This window comes from Callorhinus ursinus, unplaced genomic scaffold (assembly GCF_003265705.2).
Source record: "Callorhinus ursinus isolate GAN/ISIS: 27379988/994484 unplaced genomic scaffold, GSC_fseal_2.0 scaffold28, whole genome shotgun sequence".
NCBI lineage: Eukaryota > Metazoa > Chordata > Mammalia > Carnivora > Otariidae > Callorhinus > Callorhinus ursinus.
Window position 1 is genome coordinate 2526926 of NW_027397090.1, and position 26447 is coordinate 2553372.

The 26447-nt window shown below is 35.1% G+C and overlaps 1 protein-coding gene across 1 annotated transcript in view; it reads right to left on the reverse strand.

The window, feature by feature from the left end:
• Positions 1-5983: 5983 nt before the first annotated feature.
• The window catches only part of VPS13A (vacuolar protein sorting 13 homolog A), a 267302-nt gene continuing 246838 nt past the window's right edge, over positions 5984-26447 (reverse strand). Inside the window, exons 69-72 of the mRNA XM_025891365.2 lie at positions 13589-13674; positions 10807-10930; positions 8410-8484; positions 5984-7376 (exon numbers count right to left, since the gene is read on the reverse strand). Coding sequence (XP_025747150.1) covers positions 7326-7376; positions 8410-8484; positions 10807-10930; positions 13589-13674 — 336 coding nt within the window. The 3' untranslated portion in view covers positions 5984-7325. The remainder of the gene's footprint in view (positions 7377-8409; positions 8485-10806; positions 10931-13588; positions 13675-26447) is intronic.

The following is a 26447-nucleotide window of genomic DNA, read 5'->3' on the forward strand; positions in this document are numbered from 1 at the left end:
TGAGATAAACTTCCCTGAGAGCTGGCACAGTGGGATGGAGAGAATACTGCATTTCCTTTCATGTCTTGGATCCCGGGCCTATTTGGCTGGCTGCCACATATAAACCCATACGTGCATTTTCCCTCTAGTGGAGACCAGGGAAAGTATTCTCATTGGTCAAAAAGCCAAGCTCTCAAGACACAAAAAATGAAAGGAAAACCTCTGGTCTATCCTCCTCTTTGTGACAAACGACACAAAAGAGATAACAGAAAACAATGACCATCTCTGGAAGGAAAGGGATCAACAGAAAACAAGGTACTCGTAACAGAAATCTTTGTACCAGAGTCTCTGTATACAACTGTTCATACAATTATTTTCTCCTGCTAACGTAAATTTGTAAAGGATGAAGAAGGTGAAACTTTCCCTTCCTCTCTCAACGAGGCAGAGAGAGAGAGCTAGGAGAGCTGATGTTGATAAGACTTCTTACCCTTTGCCAGCTTCTGCCAGTTTTCCAGGATCCTGTCTGCAGGCTCCAGAGGGAGTATGCTGTTTCAGCAAGTCCCATCATGAGTCACCAAACTGTAGGGAAGGAAAAATAATTTTCCCTCTCCCCTTTCTAGGTTCTTGGGTGGGATCCCACCCCTGTAATAAAAGAGATTAACAGGAGAAAAACAGTTTAATAACATGTATACCTCCTGTAAACATGGGAGAAACCTAGGAAAATTGAGCAACCCTCTGTAATGGCCCAGCTATCACCTTTTTCCCCCCACACGAGAAAGATGTTGGGGGTGGGGAAGTCCAGTTATGGGGGGGGGTGGAGCATGGTAATGTTGATATGCAGATTTTAGTTCGGCTCCTTCTCCACTGATAAGAGTTTCTTGTGATTGAGAGTCATCCTTTTAATAGAGAGGGAAACACCCTTACAAATGGAGATTTGCTTATATATTTCCCTTACAAAAGGTAACTTCTGCTTTTCCTGTGTCTGTTATTTCTTAAAAAGAATCCTTATGCCAAAGAGGCATGTTTTGGGGTGGCATATTCTACTCCCCTTCACCCTCCTTTTTGAGGTATTCTATATTCATCATCATGTTGTGTTGGGAGTTCCCTTAATAGCTGGCCCAGTAAAGCAGAAGCAGAATCACCTGGGAAGCGTAGAATACTTCAAACTAGAGGCCCAATATGGTTTTGTTTCTGCTTTTTATTTGAAGGTATGAACACACATACAAATACACAAGCAAATCACTTAGGGATTTAAGGTGATAGGTCTTATCTCCAATCAGTCTACAAAACATACCCAGATAGTTACGCATGTTATGGAACAATGGGTCAGCATTCCTGTAACTGTACTGAGCCTTTTTAATTAGCCAGTTAGAGGACAGTCAGGTTCTCATTCTGTTGGAACACTTCCAAGTGTGAAGCTGGTAAAGAGCAGAAGAGCATCAATGTTAGAAAAAACAGGAATTATTCTTATAGCCTGTGATTCTACCATACCAACATTAAGCTGTAAAAACCAGCCTTCCGTCAAGAAATGAATGCAAAGCAAGTTTTTGTGGAACCTGACAAAACGTTAAAAATTACCTGGAACGGTGAAGGTCTAGGAAGAAAAGAGGCAAGATAACTTTGCCCAAGAGAACACAGAGTAAGTAGCTCTCAGGGACACCTAGGAACAAACGAAAAGCAGAACCATGGGGAGGAGGGGAAACACACCATGCACTAAGGATCAGGAACTGCTTCTGATCACCAGTTAACTTATGCTAAGTGCTTAAGACCATCAGTAACCGAGGGAATTAATGTAGGATTTTGTTTAAGTTCTTGCTAGCGTTGAATTATTATCTTCAATTTACCTTTGGCTGACAAAGCATGTTAGTAAATGATGGCTTTCAATCAATTCTAGTAGCAGGAAATGCTATCTAATAAATCATAACAAAAGACAGTAATAACAAAGTATTTTCTTAAGTCATGCAAAGGCTGAACTCTCCATATCAGAGGTAAATTAATCATCTCTGCCAAAATTAATTAATTATGCAAGTAAAAAAAATTCTCTCCTAGCCCTTCTTTCAAAATACACCCATTACTTACTGAGGAAATGAGCCATTTGAAGTTTCCTGAGGTTGAGAGGCACAGTCTTGGTGCTTTGCTTAAGAATTTACAAAGTATTAACCACAAGCTTTTAGTTAGCAAGGACCACGCTGGGCTGGAATGCTGTCTTATAGAAAAATCAGGACTTTGGGCAATCTGTTTGTTATCCACACTTAATTAGGCCCCCAAGAGGGCAGAATTTAGATAGGTGAGGGAGGACTTAATTGGTGATGTTTCTGGTTCTACGCAACTAAAAGCAGAGCAGACTGAAGATCAGAAAATTTTATGACCCATTTTATTTGAAAAAGTATACATAAACTGAGGAGTCATCTGACCAAGAAATCTAATTCTACCAAGAGCAAAAATTAATGACTGTTTAGAAAAAAAGTCATTAATGAGCAGGGCTAATCAATTTTTAGGAAAAAGAAAAAAAAGACCAAATTCAATTTCAAGAGGAAGAACTTCACTTTATATAAAGTTTGTATTTATAAATTATCAACAAAAAAAAACAAGGCAGAGACTGTAAGAGGCAACTGGGTCAGGAGCCCACATAAGGGGTATAAGGAACACAAAAGTGAACGAAATACTGCAGCGATGCAGAAACAGATATTTTAAAAATTAATTAGCATCATCAATAACCATATTTTTACCAAAGAATAGTTAGCATCTCAATGAAGCACAGACTATTTGGTCAACAGAAAAATCAGTAAGGAAGTATTTCTAAAGTGCACATTCCCTGAAATATCCATTTTCATTTGTCATACACATACTCACATACAGAGATGATCATTTTTTAAGAAGTCTGTAACAATCTACCCGAAATTGAAACAAGCCCCAGGTCCGATTTCGAATAGTTTGTGTATAAAATTACTGATATCGAGAACATTTCAATGTAATCTACATTTTTGAGTGCTTTTCAGCCCCTAAGTAGAGAACTTTTGGGTAGCCAATGGAACACCGACAGTATGATGGCCTAATAAGGGATGGGCGGCTGATTAATAACTGATTAATACTAACTTGATTGGTCAGCATTAGCAGTCAGGTGTAATTTCAAAAGTATATTTCAAAGCACTAGGTGAATGGCCTTCTTTTAAGGCATGTGAAAGAGCTACAGGCGATACTGGGTAATAGCACCAAAGAAAGTCAGATTGAATGAATTTTGTCCTGTCCTGAACCTTGAATAAGGACTGCAGGTTATTTCTCCCAGAAATCTACAGAAATGAAGAAATCCAATTATTTCACATCAGCTGCACCAACATTTGTATAGCACCCTCCAGAGAACGAGTACTTTGACCCCTACAAAAGTGTGACCTATATTTAAGCTCCCCATTTTTAAGGGCCTTTACCACCTTACAGTGAATCACACCAAAGGCGGACACAGCAAATTCATAAAAGGAGAGAACTTGTCTCCAATCCTAGTAAAATGCTTAGTGGGAGAGAGGTTGAAATATCTCTAGTTAAGAATCTCTAGTTAAGGGCACCTGGGTGACTCAGCTGGTTAGGCGGCTGCCTTCGGCTCAGGTCATGATCCCCGAGTCCTGGGATTGAGTCCCGCATCGGGCTCCCGGCTCGGCGGGGAGCCTGCTTCTCCCTCTGACCCTTTCCCCTCTCATGCTGTTTCTCTCTCTCTCTCTCTCAAATAAATAAATAAAATCTTAAAAAAAAAAATCTCTAGTTAAAAGCCTGTGGACTTTTTTGGGTGCTGTTTGCAGATCTAACTTTTCTATGTTTTTTCTGGTACCTGAGGGCATCTGATACTCATCAGGAAAGGAAAACATCTTATAAAAAGCAAAACAACAGTCATCCTATCTTCTCACTCAAAAGAAAAAGACGATGCTCAAAATCTGAAGATAGCCCTGAGTTGTGGATCTGCTGCTCCTTATCTAAGGTCAGGTTCCACACAATCCAGATTGTTCCAATAGTGTTTGGCCCATGCCTCCCACAGCAGCGGTTCTCAAGGTTTTGTTTGTTTAACTGCAATTCACAATAGGAAGTAACGTTTTATATTATGACCCAGTACACACAGTGTATAAACTATTTAAGAAACATCTCAGGAAACAATATTTAACCTTGTTACATGCAATGTTCTCTTATTTTCATTTCTATTCCACTTTTAAAATATGCTGGCCTTGAGCTGTGAAATTGGTTTTATGGCCCCACTAATGGGTTAAGACCTACAATTTAAAAGACACTGTCCTTTAGGATTTTGATTATCTTGAGAAAAGGTAAAAAGCAATGGCTTTGGAACCCAAACAAATTCCTCCCAATTGTGTTGGCAGGAACAGGAAAACATCCAGTTCCAAACGGCTACTTCTATCTGCAGTTTCAACTCCTATGGGCAAACTACTCTAGTATCTACTGTCCCAACCTTTAATACGGGGACTTGGCCTGGCCTGAAGGATCACTTAACACTGGCAAGTGATGACTGAAAATTCAGAAAATTCAACACTGAGTCTTTTTTTTTTTTTATCAGACAGGAATAAAATACTACGATATTTCTAAGAGATAAGCTAGATGCACATATATTCACTGAGAAAATTTACTGTTATTACCATCATAAAAAAACAAGATAATTATGATGGAAATAATATAAGAAGAATTCTTATTTATTTGGAGGCGACAGGACAGTTTTGTCATGGGTTAGGATTGTGGAGGAGGGTGGATCAGGAAAGGACTGCCTACAGCAGCTAATGATTATTTAGGGACCAGAAAATAACTTGGCTGTATTAAACTGAACCTGGGGAAAACCCCAAGGTTTTGCTAACACTAGGGAAAAAGCAGCCAATACATACACAGTAAGAGGGAAGGCAATGGAGAAATGCACATGCTCTTGGGTTCAGACAGTGTTTTGTAAATGTGAAGAAATCACAGGCTTCTCATTGTACCAGAAATCAAAGTTGCTATTTCTAAAAACCATAGTTTTCTGGAGGAGAGTTGGCAGGGAACAGATAACTCTGTGTTGGGCTCTACACAATCATCACGGGCCAGAATAGGTGCTGGGCTAGAAATAAGGGGCTGGGGCTATAGCTAACAACACAGGGAAGGGACACAATACTCCGGATCTCATTCCATTGCAGCTACCAACCGTGAGAAGCTTAAAGCTCTCAGAGAGCCATTAAATGTTAAACAGAATTCAGGAAAGATTATTTTCAAACACGGTAAGATTATGGACTCTGTAATGTTCAAGAAAAAAGAATACAGAATCAAACACATAATTATAAAATGTTATGCTAAAAAGACTCATTACATAGTGATCTACTGATGTTCCTTATTAGATGAAGACAATCTTCTAAGACAACTGATAAACGACCACTCTTGTAATTGTGGGTCTTCCTACTATAGAAACAAAGGAAGTGACAGGAGGTGTTGATGGGCAGACCACTACTCAAAAATAAGAAAAGATATTTCTAGGTCCTCATTGGTAAGTGAACAGGAAGAACAGGAAGGCTGGCTTTGCATATGCACCAGTTACTACACCTGTTCCCTGCTGCTCTCCGGAGGATACTTGAAAAATCTTTGCTTACTCTTTTAGGCTTTTCCCCTTTACCATGGAACACCCAAGAAGTTATGGGTATTTTTTCAGAAAATGAAATCATAAAGAGGTACTTGGTTAATGGCACTGGATGGAACTCCAGTAAAGCAACATTTCAAATGGGGACAATCTGATGAAAGTTTTCTGGCGACTACTCTTAGTTTTAATTCTAATGTGTGTAAAATTGGAGGAGCTGAGCAACAGAGTAAATGTCTATGTTGCTCTGAACAAAAGTCATGGGAGCACGCACTACCATGGGATATGAAATTTGTCACCTTTTCATTCATGTTCAGCAAAGAAAAAAACATTCTGGGGGAAACTACTGATAATAAACAATGTGTTTTTATAATCAAAGGAAAATCAGTAGTAGGATTCAGTCAGGAAGAAATACAATTACATTCTGGCATGCTGTTTATTTTAGCTTTTACAACAAAGCAAGGGTTTGAGGACCCTGAGAAGAATTTCACAATCACTGACTATACAGAGTCTCCAATCCCAGAAACAGTTTATAATAATTTCATGGCACATACGACATGCATCAAATACTCTGTATTATTCAATAACTAAATAAGACACTGCATTATTCTTTTCATGGTTCACAATCATATATTCATCCCCTTTCACTTGAAAAAGTCCATTAATATTAAAGTACAAGGATCTTGGACAAAAACCAAGAAAAAAAACCCCCATGACCTTACTTTTAATAATGCGCAGACCATGATTTTTGTCCTGATGAGCTTTTACAAGTGATTCTCATTTGACTAACTGTAGAGAAAACACAGCAGCAATTCCCAATCTTCTGCCAACAGACACTTCAGGGTACAGACATTTACTTACAAGAAGGGCTGTCTGTTCTGAAGCTTAACTTGTATCTACGATGGTGGGAATTTCGTTTATTTCATATTATCAGTGAATGGAAAGTTGGTATTGTTAAGGCTTCAGGGATTTTCCATTAAAGGTAGCAATCTGTTAAAAAAGTGACTTGGGTAAACCAAGTAGATCCCATGAAGTTGGCTTGAGGAAGTTATTTCTAAGGCTTCAAAGTTCTGAAAGGGGCTTTTCCTTTTTGGGTATAACACTCATTTCTTCCAGCCTTTCTTAAGATAAGATGTGGCTTGAAGGGGTATTATTCAATCTGTATTATATTATATTAGAAAAGGTTTTTCACAGTCATGCTATGGAAGTATAATTCAAACCTATCCTTTATTAAAAAAATAAGGAAAATAATACCAAAATATTTATCTGTAAAAAGAACTTCACGTTTCTAAAGAAACCACCACTAAGGTTCTCTTGATACCACTGAGGTTATGTTTGACTTGATCATTTACCTGTCACTGATTCAGGGAGTCTGAAGTAAGCATGATAGAAGTTTAAAATACAAATGAGAAACATCAAACTTAGCTCCATGCGGGGTGCGCAATATGGGTAATTTCTCCATACTGCAGAGGACCACTTGGAGCAAATATTTAAGATTCATAAAATACATGTTTCTTTTATAAAGTAATTAGAATTTTAACCAGATGCATGATTCAAGTTAGAAAACCAAATGGATCCCCAATGAGTTGAAATATTTTAATCACATGATTGTTTTACCTGATTGCAACCAATTTTTTTTTTTTTTTTTTCTTTAGCACTTGAAATTACTTTTGTACTATACTTCCCAAACTGGTTTTGGAAGGTACAACGTTGAAACTCTAATGATTTATTGCTGTGTCTCTTCAGGCAGTATTCTCCATCAGAATCTTGGGGAAGGTTCTCTTGCTTCTTCTAGTTTTGTGAGGATCCACTGTTGTGGAGAAATAAACCAACATTTGCTTATTTCAAGAACTTGCAGTGAAACCCAAAATGTAATGAATGTAAATTCAGAAGTTGGCTTTCTAGTTTGGTTAGGTGTATACTCATGGCCAATAATTAAATTCACCCTGCATAAGACATCATTCACCTCAGTTAAATAGCCCAGAATTTCACAGACAATGGTACCAGGTTTGATTTAACAATAAGGATAATGTTTTTCTAAGGTCTTTGGACTTGAATGTTCATCTTCAGAATAAGTAAAATAAACCATCTTGAGAGAAAAGGGTAATTTGGCAGCTGGCTGAATAACTGTGGCATAGTTGAAAACTATCTATGCAAACTTTCTTCCGACAGATGTCAATTCTGTTATCACAAACCTTCATGATTCCATATATAGGATTCTACTGATGGAAGTAGGAATAATTACATGTAATTCTACAGTGGCTAGCAGCATAGGAACCTTCTTGAGTATTTTAGGTGTTCTCATGATATAGATCTTTTCTATTTTGAAAGGCTTTGAAATTGCAAAAATAAAATGCAAATATAATGCAAAACTCCCTACCAATAATGTCTATTATCACAGGGGCTATGTGACAGATGAAAGCCCTGGAGGCAATATTAGGGTTATCCCACTATGAGAAGCTCCAGCAGAGGTATATGCGCTTCTATTAATGTAAGAAGATCTTAGTGGGACTGTCTCTAACATAAACAGAAAATGAGAACTGAGCCCAGTAGCCTTCTCTGGATGTTTCTGGCAGAGCAGGAAGATTAAAAACAAGCCTTCTGGGATAAAATAACACGGTGACAGAGATGAAATGAAAAACGTATTACAGAGAAACTGAGAAAGGTGGTAATGAAAAATAGTTTTGAGGAAACATTATCTAGTTGCATATACTAAAACTGTAAAAACACAAAAACAAAATTAAAAACAAAACTTATCTGCCTTAGAAAACAGTCCAACTTATTACATGGCTTTGAAATGAGAAGCTGCTGTTTAAGTAATAAAAGAGATTCGTTATATTTACCCTAGCATCCTCTGGGGTCTTGAAGTTAATTATTTTTCCAAACTCTTTGGCATGAAACACAGACTTCACCCGTTCCTATAAACAGAGTAACTTCATTAAAATGATAATCCAGTTGTAGACACAGGATTTAAAAAATGCCACAGTTTTATAATTCTGTGCTTAAAGCGTCCACCTTACACAAATTATATACCTTTAAAAAAGCCAAAAATGAAGAACCAAGAAGAATCAAACACAAATGGAAAAAAAAAAAAAGACTAAATTCTAACATATCCATTATCATTAAGCTTAAGTTAAAAAGCTTTGAGATTTCACTTGCCAAAGCCCATACAGGGTTTATGCAAAGGATGAGGAGGTAAATCAGAGCAGTGTTTTCCCCTCCAAATAGTTTTGCAGGTAGTTCTTCTTATCTGGCCATGAAATTAAGATGAGTTCAGTTAAAAAATAAACACACGTATGTTGGATAGGGGTGTGTGTATGTATGTAACTTCTGACATTTTAAATCAGTCATGTAATAAGAATGTAGCTTAAGCTTAATGCCCTCTACTTTTTTTTTTTATTGTCCCCCACTTTTTACACTCCTCTGGTATTCTGTTCAGTGTTTGTGGGGAGAGCTAAAGGTGGATAGTAAGCATGAGAGGGACAAACAGAAATAACAGGACTAATGAGGAGTAGGGTGATGTTTACCTCTATTAACTACGGGCAGAGCTGTAGAGGAAGCAATGTGAGGGTCTCTAGGTAATTCAAACCACCATGTAAATACAGACTCTAGAAGATATTTGATTCTTTTACTTTAAAAAAAAAAGGGGTATTTGCTGATAAAAGGGTTCAAGAAAAGGTAGAAGGGAAAGAAACCAAGAAGATAAGAAGAAGTTTATCTTTGGAGGGAAAGAAAGGTATGAAAAAAGCCAGGAAAGCAGTATAGGCTAGAGCAGAAGGTAATAGCCACTATCCATTATTTTGCATAAGGCCACAGGGCCTTTCATTTTCTGAGGGCATCAGAGAAATTCTCAATGTGTAAGATGGTCTAAGATCCTCAAGAACAAATAGCCAGTCTACTCAGGAGCTGCCTCTGTGTTTGCAATGAGTGTTAAGACTAGAGACATGATCTTTAATGGTTAAACGCAAGACCTTGGGGCAGTTCTGTTCTACAGGCTAGCCCACAAAACATCTGTTTCTGCCTGCCTGTGTCTATAGTGCCTCTTGTTCCAGCAACAACTTTTTCAGTCTCCTTTGGGTAACTATTTTTCACCCTCTCTCACTCCAAATACTTCAGATAGAGCTGACCCACCCTTCTTGGAAGCACCATGGTGATCCCATGACCCTCACCTAGCCATCTGGCTCATACCAGCTCTCTGACCAAAGTGACTGGCTCAGGAATGGGCATGTGACCAAAGGTGGCCCAGTGAAACCCAGTGAGAAGCTTTCATGTTGTTGAGCTAGTAGGATATAAACCTGGAACTTCTGCTGGCTGGCTTGACAATGAAGCCAACACTGAAGAAAGTAGAACCTAGAAGTGGGGGTGGCGAAGAAGGAGAGAATGAAGGAGGAGAGGAAGGGAGATAGAGTAACTGCTAACGACACCATTGGAGCATATCTAAACTAGCGGATATAGACTTAGGACTTTCAGTTACAGGAGTCAATTAAAGCCCTCAAAATCAAAATAAAAAAAAATAACAAAGAACAAGACTTGAGTTGTAGCATTTACAGTATTTCCTATAATACAGCCAGTGCCAAAGAACCCCTACACAAAGGTATCGGGTCAAATATCTTGAGGCCAAATACCTTATATTTCTTTATATCGCTTATAATACCTCATGCAATCTTTAAAACTTAGAGTGGATACTGAGAATCTGTTGATTTGCCAAATGACTAGCAATTCATATCTACATCCAAGTACCAGGCACCATGCTAGTAATCAATGCAGAGTGAGAACTGGTCTCTGCTTTCAATATTACAATGGAATTGGGAAGTTAATATCTATAAAAAGAAAAAGAATATCTAAAAAAGAAAAAGAAGTTCCAGTAACTGTCTTATTAGGTAACTTTTCAAGTGTCCTTTTTTCAGATTTTCAGGGAAAAGCATTTTGTATGGAACTGCTAGGGATTCTGAGGTATACAAATGATTTTCTCATTTTTGTGTCTTGGACAGCAGTGAGAAATTGGGGGTTCTAGAAAGTGAAGACCCAGAAACATTGTTGTCAATGCAACAGCACATAAAGTCGCATATTTTTTCTTGGCCTAGCTTGCTTTTCTTTAAGCCTGAATAAGACAGGAGGTGTAAAGGAAAACCACAGTAAGACAAAGCAATGTCTATGAAAGAGATGGGAAAATTATAAAGAGCACCATTTCAATGCATTATTTTCAGTTCCAAGTTTTCAAAAAAATCTATTCAACATACCTTTGCTTCAATGCGTAATCTCCTCCCGTGAACAATGAATGGCTCTTTGGTAAACTCATCAAAACTGTACTGCCACTCACATGTAAGCTGTCCAAATGTTCCTTTTGTTACAAACAATACACCACTGGGGGAAAAAAAAAGAATCCAGTGTAGAAATAAAAGCACTTATGTCCAATAATATAATAATAGCAAGATATACATTCACTGCAAGTGCACATAAAACGTTAACCAAGAGAGACTATATTCTGAGTCATAAAAAACCTTAAAGAATATAGAAGAATTGAAATCATACAAAGTATATCCTCTGATCATAATGAAATTAAATGAGAAACTAGGAACAGAAAAAGCATTTCTAAATGCTTGGAAATTAGCATACTATTATATAATCCACGGGTCAAACAATCTCAGAAGAAATTAGAAAATATCTTGAAGTGAATGAGAAGAAAATCTAACACAACATAGCAAAATCTGTGGGATGTAACTAAAGCAATGCTTAGTGGGAAATTTATAGCACAACGTACTTATGTTAGAAAAAATGAATGTACTTCTAGAGTCAAATATGTAAGGCACTTTATACACAATAGGAAAAAATTGACAGAACCTATTATTAGCTAATATCTTGGAGAACTTTCATGTAATTAATGCTTTAGAATGTTTTTATTACCAAGGCTCCATGCAATAGGCTTACCAACCTACCTTAAAAAAGGCTATTTAAAATTAATTCTTGCTTTCCCATCTTGAAAGGAAAAAAAAAATCAAATGAAAAATGCATTCTATTATACTTCTACTTAATCCTTCCTTCAAAGGCCTTTACTTTCCCAATTCTTCTTTCTGGTTGAAGCATCAATTCTAGGTGCAACCAGATTTTTTTTTTTTTTTTTTTTTTTAAGTAATACATACTTTTAAGTCAAGGGATTGCGTTAAAGAGCTGGCTCCTGGCTGGAACAAGCTAATCAGGACTTATATCTCTCACTTCAATCTTTTTTTTTTTTAAAGATTTACTTATTTGACAAGAGATAGCAAGAGCAGGAACACAAACGGGGGGCAGTGGGAGAGGGAGAAGGCTTCCCGCCGAGCAAGGAGCACGATGCAGGGCTTGATCCCAGGACCCTGGGATCATGACCTGAGCCGAAGGCAGACACTTAACGACTGAGCCACCCAGGTGCCCCTCTCAATTCAATCTTCTGTCTCTGATCCCCTCTTTCACCAATCCTGGATTACAGGGACTGTTCGAACAAACCTACTGGTCCTCCCGCACATCTTCAACCACATAAAAAATCTAAGGCTAATTTTGTAGCAGGCACCTGGTACACTCCCCCTTCCCCCATTCAAAGACCTTTCAATCCTCAAATCTCAAACTAGGAAAGAAAGGAAATGCTAAGTATGAATACCACCTTTCAGTCAACTACAAGTCACTTCCCTTACTTTATCAAGGTTTATAGGACTTCCTTTAAAGAGGTCTACTGTGTTGAGGTGTTTTTTAAATGTTGCAAACTAAATTGTAAACTATTAAATTTTGCAACTGACTCTTGTTTAACTCTGATGAGTCACACTTCACGTAGTCAATGGGAGAGAGGATTAATAAAAACACGACTGAAAATCACTATGAACAGAAAGGGCTGCTGAAGCACTGCCCTAATTATAAAAGCTTATTAACAACTTAAATGTAAAGTATAGTATATACTTCTAAATGAACACTCAACAGTCCTTTATAAATTAAGAAAGATATCCATATGCTGATATTGACATAGATCTAAAGCAAAAAATTAAAGCCAAGTACAGAATGGAAAATGTAACAGATTTCCATTTACGTTAAGATATACATGCATGATGCTTGTATACTCAGAATATTTCAAGAAGGAAACAAGTAAAAGTGGTTGCCTCTGGGGCAGGGAAAAGAGGGACTGGTATCTGGGATGGAATGAAGACTAACTTTACATGTGTATCTTCTAATACCGTGTGAATTTTCTCTTCTGTGTTACTTTTTAAATAAGAAAATTAGAGTGTTGTAAATTTTAGACTCAGAAATGATTAGGACAAAAAACATTAGAAATGACTGCTAAGTTCAACAGTGAGCTTGAACTAACAAGATGTTACTATAACTTCACCTTTTCAATAGTGAACCACACAGGCTTATTTACCACTCCTTTCTATTCAGCCACAACCTCTGTCCTTCAGGCACATTTTCACTCTGTGCCATCCATCCAGAAATCCCCATTTTAATACTGCGCCAGCTCATTCTTTTCCTCAGTTTAACAAGGACTCCTGCAAAAACTAGCCCCTCTGAGGCTGTGTATTTTTACATGTACTTGTACTGTCTATAGTCTACTTGAGGATTTGGCTGTAGCTGGGAGTACCCATGTAAGAACTGATCTGTCTCCAATGGTGTATGTACTTACGCGAGTGAATTTCTCTGCATGCTAATGAACAGATATCACCAGAAGACTTCTGGGGGTAATCTGAAATTGTGTACTTTTTCAGAGGTGGAAGAAATGGTAGTGTGAGGACAGTTTTATGGGAATTTCTGTATTATTCATATTGACTGAAAAAATACTAAGTTATTTATGTTTGTGCATGGCTCAATGCATTTATCTGTACGCACGCACAAAGCTAAATATGAGTTTATGTAAGGTTTTTGGTACAAAGCTTGTAGAGCAAAAGGACCAGAGTTAGCAGGAATCAGTGTGACTATCTGCAACAAATGATGAATGTCAACTGCTTCTCTTCATGAGTGGCTTCTCAGTTAACCTCTCATTAAATTACATTTGAGAAAGAAAGTTACCTTTTAGTTATCATTAACATATCTGTTTTATTGATCATGACATGGGTAAAATACTTGTATTTTGCAAATCTCCCATTTTCCATGACCTAAAAAAGGTGAGAGAGAGAGAATTTCATTATTATTTCTATTCTAATGTAAGTAATACACTGCGATCCTCTAGAAGCCATTTCTCAGTGAGGGCAAGTTATTAACATACTTATACAGTAAATATATCATCATAAAATTGAATATTCACAAAATTATTGCTGCTTCCTTTTTAAAAGCACCTTTTTGCACTGCTTTATTCAAGATGACTCAATTGCAGCTATGCCAATCGTTAATGCTGGATTTTTAGAAGACATTGTTATTACCTACAAAATTTAAATTGAACATTAAAGTTACTATTAAATTAGCACATTAATTTTATCCTAGAAAACATAATCATACTTAATCACATCCGTACAAAGACACATGCTAACACATATTTACATGTATGTACCACATAAATTAGTATTAGCCCCATCTTGCATCTCCCCTGGAATTTTCCTATCTGCCTTACAAACATGCTTTTCTTTGCCAATCTTATAACTCATTAAAAAATAAGGAGCAGAGTGTTTCTGGACAAACATGGAACTCCAGGACCTAACTAGCTTATGCAACAACCTTTATTTTCAAGACTGATGAAACACAGGCTATCCATGACATTGTCAACAATTCTTTTTCCCCGAAAATATAAAAAATATATATATATAAACAAATTACACTTATCATTTTTAATTCTGTTCTAAATCCTATTTGCTTTGAGGATGGAGTTACTTTGGCTATTTAAAATACGTAGTAGGCTAGAATACTATTTTTTAAAGGCAAACAATGTAATTGTGACTAAGATCCCTCAATAGGAAGTATGTTAAAAATTTAGCCAAAATGTTAAATCTCAAGAAATTCCAAAAGAGATATAAGGATTTTAGAAAACTGTGTTCCATGAGGCTATATCCAAAAACTAAAAATATTTAGCTTAGAAGAAAGCTAACAAGTGACTTCATAATAATCTTAGTAGAAAAAGCTATCAGAGTAGTCTTCATTTTATGGGAGATGAAGTTAAAAAAAAAAAAGCAGTGACTACAACAGCAGGATGAGGCATACAGATTAACTGCATGGAAGAATTTTTTAACTTCAAAGATAATAATATTGAAAAAAAGAGTATCTTTACTATTTGCTGTAGTAGGTAAGGCAAGTAAACACAAATTCCTTGAGTAACAAAAAAGGGATATAAGCACAGATTCAAAAGAAATAAGAATTATTAGATAACAAATTATGCAAATAAATTTGAAAAACTAGGTGAAGTGGGACATGTTTTAAGAAAATATAATTAAGAGAAAAAAGTATCAAAATTGCAGAGGAAAGGTAGAAATTTTTTGCACAGATGATAGTATTGTCAGGAAAACCCAAGTACATAAACCCAGTAACTTTATTTTATAAACATACTATCAAACTGAAAAGTGGAAGGAAAAATTGTTTACAAGAGTAATAAAAAAGATAAATATTTATCCACAGTTTAACAAATAACACGCAGAATTTATGTGATAAATGCTATTTTATTGAAGGGAATAATGGAAAATTTAAAATGGAAATCCCTATCATATTCCTAGATAGAAAATTTCATTACAATGATGGTGTTATTCCCTCTCCCCAGCCCCAATTTTTACACCCCACCCCGTATGATCCCAAGATGGCGTGTGTTAGTTTGTTTTGGGGGCAAGAGACGGAAGTCTTTTGACAAAATTATACTAAAATTTATCTAGGAAAAAAGGCGATAATATCCAATAAATTTTAAAAGATGAATGAAAAGGGAACTATCCTAACAGACAGTAACACAAGTTACAAGCTGCAGGAGTGGAACAGTTTGGTGCTACTAGAAGTTATATATAGACGTATCAATAATAATACAGAGTCCAGAAATAAATGCACACCAGGATTTTATAAAATCCTATATATCCAAAAATAGGAATATATAAAATCAAGACTGCATTTTAAATTACGGGAGGAAAAGCATGTTTTATTTAATAAGGGGTGTTTCAGGCAACTTGTTGGCTAAAGCCAGGTCCCTACTTCTCTCTATACCAAATTAATTCCACATGGATCACTGTTAATTTAAGTACACAAAATGAAACTAAAGAATTACTAGAAAAAGTAACATTTTAATAATCGTGAAGTGAGAAAGCCTTAAATATAAAACACAAAGCCCATAAAACAATGTAAAAAAATTGTTAAGTACATGGAAATTAAACACTATGTAGTGGCAAAACAGTAAGCAAATAAACAGATATAAAGTAAGTAACAACATAAGAATCACAGAATTGGGAAAATATCAGCCAATACAGCAATATGAAGCTAATTTCATAACACAGAGGAATATGAATAAATCAACAGAAAAAAACTGAGCAAACCAATAGGAAAATGTGTCATAAGTTTATGAACAGGTAGTTCAGCAAAATACAAAATCTGACCAATAAACGTATGAGAAAATGTTCAACTTAACCCAAAATCAAGAAAATGCAGATCAACTAAAAGTACTCATTAAGTCAAGAATTCAACTGCTAAGATTTTATCTTATGCAAAAGTATGCCAAGATATATATATATACAGAAATCTTCACGGTAATACTATGCTAAAATAAAAATATCTAAATGTTCATTAAAGGGGACTGTTTAAATAAATTATAGCACAGTCATACAATGGGACATTATGCAGTCATGAAAAAAAAGGGCAGATGTGCATATTGATATCAAAGATGTGAAGATATATTCAGTGAAAAGAAATTAAATTACTGGGAATGAATGGCGTGAGGACTAGAAACACATTCATGTATACTTCCTTATATATCCATAGAAGTATCTGGGAGGGTTGGTGGTAACACACATAATAGCACTTATCTCTGGGCTTGAAAAGGATAATAGTGGGGGCAGAAGTGGTTTCATTTTTAATTTTACAAACTTTTGTTTCAGTTATTTTTTGTGTTTGAAAAGAAATTAGCTTAAAAGTATTTATTTTCTTTTGTTCTACATAACCAAGTTGAAAAAATCAAGAGTACAAATGTTGATCTCCTCAAGAACATCACTACTACCAGGAGTCAAGAGTCCACATGCCCCATTAATAGACCACAATCTTCAAATAGCTTAAAAGCTATGGTTTACCTCTAAATACCTAGCTTCTATTTCAATACTGTTTTAAATTTGGGCATTACAGATGACCTTGCTTCTCATCACTTTTCACTTTTCAGATCCAACTTAAAGAAAATCTAATCTCTTCATATAAGCAATTAAGCCAATGTCAATAGTCTCAATAGTACCAATAGAAATAAAAGCTAAAAATCTCAAAAAAAAAAGTCATTCACACAGTGGTTTTTGGAGTTCACCAAAAACCTTAAATACAACACTTGAAAGATGACTGTGACATTATGGTCATAGTAGTCTACTTTGAAACATACAATGAACTGTATTGTTATCAGAATGGATATATTTGAATAAATATCAAAGATAACTCCTTATAGAGCAAAATTTTGCTGGTCAGTCTCCATTACAAACAAGTACATAGGGAATAAGAATAGCACTATACACAGAAGCTAAAACTCTGGAACTAAGTCCCAAAGAAACATGGGAGCGAATGAGAGACAATCTGATGGTTTATCAACCATCACCTGCTATCATGCTGTAAAGTCTACAAATGTCAAGCCTTTTGACCACAATTTCCTATTTGTATTTTTAAGTTCCTATATATGAAGATTTATACTTTTCAAAACATCATTATAAGTTATTTTAGAAAAAAAACTCCAGAATTTTAGACCTGAAGGAAAGTTATTATTCATCTAAGCATGAGCACATAACACATGAAGCAATGGAGGATCAGGTTAAGTGTCTTATCCACCTAATCTTCACAACAACCCTGGTAATTAGGTAACAGTTGAGTGACTTGCTTGGGGTCATACTGTTGCAAAACTGGGCTCAGAAAAGTGGTTTCTTCAACTTCTAGTTCCAGTGCTTTTCACTATACCATGATGTTTCCTCTTATGGTGTCAGTCACACGTTTCCCACGGGACCTCAAAAATGTCTTCAATATCCCTGGATGCTGGATGCTGCTGAGGCAGGCTGCTAAAGCAGCGCAGGAAGGCTGATTTTTTTTTTAGGTTAACAGGGTCCAAATAGTTCAGTATTAATATCCTATCTTCCTCCCTCTGAAACAGATATTAGGTATCAATGTTTCTATTGAAATAATTTGTGATACCCTTTAAAATAAATGAAGAACTAGCAAAACCAGGGCTAGAAATCACTATGTAGAGCCTTTGCATAAAGACCAAAATTTGGCCAAAATATCAAATAATTAGGCTGAAGTATCAAGTACATTAGCCAGTATATTAGACATGTTAGCCTAATTTAACATGAAGCAGTGTTAAATAAAAAACAAATTTTCCTTATTCATTAAAGTATATATGACTTATCACCGAGAACTTTCTTAAACAGAGAAACACAAACAGTTACAGATAATTGTCAGAATTTGTAGACAACAATTAAAACGTATGGTTATTGGTAAAAGGGTTCCTTTTGCATTAGAAAATATGAATATGTAGAACTTAGTTTATTAGATACAAATAAATCCAAACCAAAGTGACTGCAAACTTAGAAACACAGAAAGTAGCAACTTGTAAGACAGTGGCGTCAGGATTACCCTCTGCTAATACCCACATTTCCTATCAGATCAGTCCCAAAAAGAACATAAGCTGGAAACTATAGTAATGCAGAGAACACTGCTAACATTTTTCAAATCATCTAAATGCTCTGAAGCAGCAAATTTCCACAATTTCTGAAAAAAAAAGCAAAATATGAAAACACAGATATTAGGAATAAATCACTAACATGGAAGGGTTTAAATCCCAAACAATATAAAGAGTGCTAATACTCATGGGAAATATATTTAAAGAAACTGGATAATGGACAAGAACACATAGTTCAGCAAAAAAAACCCACCAAAAACAAAATCTGATCAGTATCTTGACACCTTTGGAAGACTAGAATCTCATGGAGGGAAGAGGTTTTTTGTTTTGTTTTGGTTTCCAAGATAGCAACATGAAGCATAAGAGGAAAATGAAATTTATCTAGATGAAAAATAAGGAGTAAGAATGCCATCAGGCAAGAAAATCTATTGGATAACAAATAGATGGCTTTATAGATTGGCTAATTTCAATAGCCAATGGGAAAAGAGGAAATGGTTTATAAACATGTTATATTAAAAAATTAAGCTTGCTTTTAAAAACAATGAAATTTAGGCAGGTAATTGTAAATTAAAATGGCAAATGCCAGCATTTCTCCATTACTTAAGAAATAGACAACCTGTTCAAAACAATCTTTAGAGAAAGATATAATCAATAAGTATAACTTTCCTAAAGTTATCTGATTAAAGGTTAGGGATAAAACCTTTTTCTATTTCACTTTAAATATGAGAGATTTGAGGGCTATGGCCCAGAAAAATAAGGCATTCAACCAAGCTTCCTGATAAAATGTAGTAGAAATTCATTATCTCAAAGTTCAATAATTTCATATATATCATAGAATAAACACATTTAACAGTGAAGAAGTGATATTTGGCCTATTCTGAGGCAAGTGGGTGTAAAAAAAAAAAAAAATCAAATCTCATTGTCATCAAATCTGATGAGGAATTAGCCCTTACTGAATCCCCCATACCTTTGTCTTCTCCCAAGCTAATGAACTATTTTGATTGTTAACCAAAGGATATGCTATGCTAACAGCTTAGGGCAGGAAAGCAGAGTATAACCATGTGACATAAAAATCAAATCAAATATTACCTTAAGAGATGTGAACTGTCATCAACTGGTTCAATTAAAAGTCTGGACAAAGGACAGAATTATGCTCAGGACATAATTATGTACATTGATAATAGAAGACCATTAATTAGCCTACCTAATACATTCTAGAAGAAGGGCCAGAGGTGGGTCAGAAATAATGTAAGTGGATAGTTTTAAGTCTCTTTAACATATTTCCAGCAGAACGTCTATGCAATATTTACTGATCCATGATGCTAGCCATACTTGAAAACAATTTCTTTTAAACATTTTACCATTTCTTCTAATATATTATGAATTTCAGAGTAGTCCAAATTACTGAGGTTTTATTGTTTCTATTGCTCACCAATTAATGTGTGGAAATGGTTGTGGTATTTTTCATGTATTCTATTAATGTTGAAAGGAAAGAAAAAAAGGTAAGATTTAGGGATGCTTTTATCCTGATAAAAAGGAGACAAACGAGGAACATAAAATTTATGTAATAGTGACCAAGAACTAGCATCAGCTGGTATTCACCTGCATTAATGAAAATATAGCAAGTTCTTACTATACATTGTGCTAATAATCATATATATTACCTCACTTGGTTTAATTATTTTAAACCACCAAGGTTACTGTTACTTTGTTAAGTAATGCAGTTACCTCCATTTTACAGTCTGGAAACTAAGGTCAGACAAGCATAATAGAAGATTATAAAGCTAGCAAAAGGAAAAGCTGGAACTGGACTCAGGTTTACTTGGTTCCAGAATCCAGGCCCTGAGCCATAGGGTATTGTTGCAGCATACTTTCTATTGCCAAAATGGATTAGTACAGAAGGACTACACACAGTCCAGTGCAGCTCACTGGACTATGGATTCAGATATCCCACAAGCTGTACTGTGTCAATGCCTCAATGTCATGTAATACCTCGGAATCATCTTTTTGGATGACTGGGCATATCTTATGTCTCCTTTGATTCTTACAGCTCCTCTGAGCCTTCTGTGTAGCAGCTAATCAACCAACAGGAAGGAGACTGTGAAGACCTGACATGACAGGGTTGGCCTCTAACGCAGCTCTTGATTTATCCTCAAATCATCAGAATAGCAAATGTCACTATAGTTATAATCTCATGAGAGATGAGCAGGAATCTTGACTACTCTCTTCAGGGCTATAATCTTAAGATCTAGAAGGGTGTCCGATACATAATAAGAGTTTAACAAATACTTGTATAGAGAATAAATACATGGCATTAAATTTTTCCTTTGAATTCATATAAACTATACTACTAGATCATCTAACAAAAATTCACTTATATAATTATACATTTACTCTTTTGTAAAGTTTTGAATTTGAAGTAGTCTGGCAATTTATTCTACTTGACAAGAAATATGTAGACTCCCATACTTGTATGTTCCAACACTGGTGCTTCATTATATCTCTAACTTAAACAACTACCTCAGACTTGAAATGCCACAAAATGCCTAACATAGGTTTCTCCACATTGCTTCCTATAGGGTTCGTTACAGTGGTAATTTTTCACTGAAAATCTGACATTACAATTCATTAGAGTTATCTCCAGAAGTAACTGGGATATCAATTTCATTTGAATTTATAACTGAAGACTCTTAACTGACAGAAAAAGTATACACAGTGCTTCCTTTCATAGATGACATTAAAATTTGTTTTTAGATGAATGAAAGTGGCCTCCAATTCAATTTTGTATGAAAAGGAATAGTTTCATTTGGTGAGAGAACATCCTTTCTTTCATAGGATATCTTGCCAATAAAAAATAGACTGCATAATGTAATACTAATGTTTTTTAACAACACTACTGTTAGGGCACACACTAAAAAAAGTTTCCAATGAGCTTTACTAAGTTCAATTTATGCTGAAAATCTCTGTGCTGTCCAAAGTAGCCAGGGGAAGTCATACAAGGTAGGGCTCTAACACATAAGTAAAGATATCCCAAGTTACAATTTAGCATCTTTGGCTAAAATAAAGGTTAAAGATCTTCTAAACTAATACTCTGGTAAGAAGAGAGTAAGACTCCAGGTGAACCTACCTGAGTGTAACATTTGAGGATGTACTAAATTTTCTGTTTTGATAGTATTTATCCTTCTCTAACATACTTACAAATTTAAGGGATGCAATGATGACAAACTTTTGGAAAAGACTTAAAAATCGAATTGGTCTCATTCAAGTTACTGGATTAGAAAAGAGAATTTTAAAAAATCATTTTATACTTGAGACAAAAAGAAAACTGGAAACTCCACTAAGTGGAACCATCACCTCCAGAAAAAGATGTAATTTCAAAGTCTTATTCAAAAAGTATTGTTATGTAATACCGGAAGGTTCTAAGTGGAGTGAAATACTCTTTGATGCAAAATAAAGTTAGTGGGACTTACTACTAAATGTTGGAAAATATGGGCCTTTGAAAATGATGTACCCAAAAACTCTCCAAGAGATCTCTGCTAAATGGATAAATGAGGTATGAGACTGCATCCAGGTTGGATGGGTAATCTCCTTTCCCATAGGATCTGCTTTATTTGGGATGCTAAGAGCTTGAACTTCCCTGGAAAACAGGATTTGGCTCTCTTCAGTTTTCTCATCCCATTCAGAAGTCGGCTTCTGGAGGGGAAGAATTACAAAATGAAGAGTGAAATCCAAAAAGCCTTTGCCTCCTAGTTCTTGTCCACTTACTCAAAATTTCAGATGAAGCCAGGAAGAGTGTTCGGCACTACTCTGGTGATCTGACTGCCTATGGTAAGCCCTTTCTTCCAGATCAGTTGTAATTCTCCTCCCGAGGTAAAGGGAAAGACCACGTCGGCTGAAGGCAGTTATCTTCCAACTGCCATTTAGGCAGTGTTTGAAGCTAATTATAAACATCTGTAATTTCTGAAAGAAAAGAAATATACAACAAACAAAAACAGCCTCCCTGCTACAACAACTCGCATAATCGTAACTATGATATCATGGAAAGAGATGTAAGAGATTCAAAGACAACACAGATAAAAATTTAAAATATCTGAAATGCTTAAGAGTATACTACCCTCGTGGGATACCCCAGCTAACAACATTCATACACAGTGAATGACACAAAGATCACACACACACTCATTTTAAGAGGCAAAGATTTAAGGGGTGACAACTTTTTAAAAAGATAGAAACATGTTCAACAAAAAACAAGAAAGGAAAGCTGTTACAGCTACAAAAATTATAAAAATTAAGATTCTGCTGGCTTTTACGTATTCCAGAAATAAACACCAGTTTCCTCACAATGGGAATTATTCTATGAATAGATCACTCTTTTTAAACTTTAGAAGTTGATAATTCTATTTATAAGAACTTACAATAAAAATATACAACAGAAATTTATATATTTGGATTATAATCACGTTAAAAAAATTAAAAAGGAAATATAAATGGTGGGGAGACGGGATAATTTTTATTTCTACAGTGTCCTACTTTACTGAGCATGTATTTAACAATGTAAAAAATAATTTTTGAAAATTTTAATATCTCCTATAAAATACAATTGTAGACTGAGAATCAATGTTAGCTAACTGATTCACAAAAGGAATTAGCTTTTTCCATGGAAGTGCGGATCTCTAAATTTTTTAATTCATAGAATCCCCAGCTCTACATTCAGAAAATCTTTGTAGACATATATGATTAACAGGTTATTGATAAATGATAACTTGGGATAGAAAAACACAGCATAACCAATTAAGAATTATATATATATTTAGCTAAGTTTCTGATGATCCTGATTGTTTTTCTTTTTAAAAAAAACTAGTAACTATATTATTTTGAATGCTCAGGTATTTAAGTATCTCTAAGATTCCAAAGAATGGCATACTGCAATTTAGTACATATCTTTGTTATCACTTCCACTGCTTAGAATATTTATATTAATAAAGAGGGCTATATTAAAAAGCAATTTTACTGGGCGCCTGGGTGGCTCAGTTGGTTAAGCGACTGCCTTCAGCTCAGGTCATGATCCTGGAGTCCCGGGATCGAGTCGCGCATTGGGCTCCCTGCTCAGCAGGGAGTCAGCTTCTCCCTCTGACCCTCCCCCCTCTCATGCTCTCTATCTCATTCTCTCTCTCAAATAAATAAAATCTTTAAAAAAAACCAATTTTACAAAGTGATTAGACATTTAATTTTAAGCTGATTTTTTTAGAGGTATACTGTTGCTGAATAAATTCATCACCCACCCTGAGATAGTAACGTACATGAAAATGGTTTGCCACATTAAAACTAACCGACCATAAACCCCTATGTATAAAATTATAAATTATTCTAATTAGCTCCCTAACACAGACCTATTTGAAATCATTTGTTTTATTCTTCTCTGATTCAGGGCTTTCAGTAATGTTTTGTATTGTACTATGTGTACTCACTGCACTTCATCAATTCAAACATTCATCCACTGAAATTAAATTAACAATCTAAACATTTTTAATTAATCTCCATTCATCCCAAAGGTGCAGGGATAGAATAATCAAACTGATGTTTTTATATGTCCATCGTAATTATTACTTGATCTAAGTGAATAACTGTATATCTTATTTAGACCCCAAAGAATCTCTAATATTTTTTTACTATTATAAATAATAAATTATTATAATTTATTATCTGTAAAACAAAAGCCAAAGGCTTGAAGGTACAGTATAACAGTACACAACAACACTTAGGACAGTGGTTTCTGCTCTTCCTCCCATTACTATCGGGAAGTATGAAGCTAAATTTCACCACAGGACTTAAAGCAGACCAACTACTATAGCAGCTATCATTCTTTATATGACCTTGGGATGTAAATATGATAGCATATATTTCATGTTGAATATTGACATCTTAGTCACAGATCTAGAATGGCTCCATTTGCAAATTTTAATAACATGACCTGAAAAATCAATACTTAACATTGCTATGTGTTTTGAACAATTTCAAAAAGTAAAATTTATAAACTCCAGATTTTAAATACAGAAACAAACTGAAATTTATTCTTTTTTTATAAGGAATATTGACAGCTGTATTATTCTGGATTTACATTTGCTATATCCAATTCATCTTACTTCATTTATAGGCCGCTCTTATAAATTTATCCATGGTGACAGGTGTTCACAATTCCAGGCTTTTTATGAATTTTTCTTCCTGCCAGTTTTCAGTATGTTATTCAAGTGTCAGGTAAATACAAAGGCAAATAAAGAATGAGTAATTACTCCCTTAGAGAAGACAGATGGACTCTCCTTCCCTTTTCCTATACATAAGCAGTGACCATGTAGAAATTCAGAATATAAATAAAGGATATGGAGAGGTGTGGTATTTCATAATCGATCTTTCAAATGCAGCTTTTTCACTAGACTTTCTCATTAGATAATACTCCCATTTTAAAATTCTAATTATAGAGCCTCTAATAAACAAAAGAACTATTCATCTCATGAAAGTACCAAAGTTGAACTCATTTTCTATTTATTTGATGGAGTAAGAAGATACTTTTGTCCATGTCCTTTATCTCCAACAAGAGCTCATTAGTGTAGAACAGTGCAATCTTAAATCTTGAATTTTTCTCTAATAGAAGCAACACAATTTTTTTTAACTGGAAAAATATTATCTGTGGTCAAAGGAGCTTGAAAAGATTTTTTCACTGTGGCCGGAAAACAAAAACAGAAAGAACAAGGACAATTATACTGTTAAAGAACATATTTCACTTCTAAGAAGGGTTAAAAATGTAAGACTGATGAATCCTTAGGACCACATGAGCCACATGAGTTTACTAGCTACTAGAATATTGTTCTAAATCATTTCACTATTCAAGGGATTTTAAATAAATGTAATCCTACTTAAAATTTTCTTTGCATTAAAATGGTAAGTCAATGCTGAAATATCCAGAACTTTTCCAGATAAATTCTTACAAATCTTTATGAAAACTGTACCATGGCATTAAGTGTCATAGACCAACCACAGGAAACTCAGTAAATGCCTTGCAATCAAGAATTTTAGCATTTTTCCCTTTTAGAAAGGCCCCGTGTCTAGTTGAAATGTAAAAAGCCAAAGAAGACATTTCCAGACCGCTCTTTCCTAAGGCATACAACAATATGTAACAATAGGCTGTGTTCTTTCTAGCTTCTTGTAGAAGGAGTAGGTTTTGTATGATTTTGGCTAGGGGTGAGATAGACCAGTGGGGACCAAATACCAGTCTCTGATACCAGTCATGACTATTTCAATGGTCAGTGTTCTCATGTATTTACTTATTCCAAAAAGATAAGAACACTATTTTGATGAAAACACATTCTTTGGCACTCACATATTTCTTAGTCCTAGTACACACAACCTGGATTTCTACTTAATAAATGAATGCTAGGTAGGTAGACATTTCAAAAGAAATATCTTATACTTTTTAGCATCCTTTTTTGTAAGCTCAACATTAAAAAATTAAAATAGTCATTTTCTAAGAAATAGAGAATACTGATATATAGAAATAAAATCTTGGTAAACTTAAGGATTAGACTCAGAAATCATGGGCTGAATCAATAAAGCCAAAAGTTGAACAATTAAGGCAGTTATTTACTATAATCTAATTCATATAAATTCAATATACATAAACTGATTAACATAAGTAAGGTAAATGTTTCTTTGTTGATCCCAAAGCACAGCAGTCATAGGGATTAAACATCATATTACTATAAAAGAAAGAGAGACACACAAACCAAGAAATAGACTCTTAACTACAGAGATTAAGCTGGTGGTTACCAGAGCGGAGGTATGTGGTGGGGGGAGGAGTAAAACAGGTGACGGGGATTCAGGAGAGCACTTGTGTTGAGCACCAGGTGATGTATGGAAGTGTTGAATCACTATACCATATACCTGAAACTAGTTTTACACTGTATGTTAACTGTACTGGAATTTAAATAAAAACTTTCAAAAAACCCATCATATTACTAACAGTCATTCACTCTTTAGAGGATTTTTTTTTTTTTTTTTGGTATATCTAACTTACTAGTGAAACAGGACAGAATAGTTTTATCTAAATTGAAAATTAAA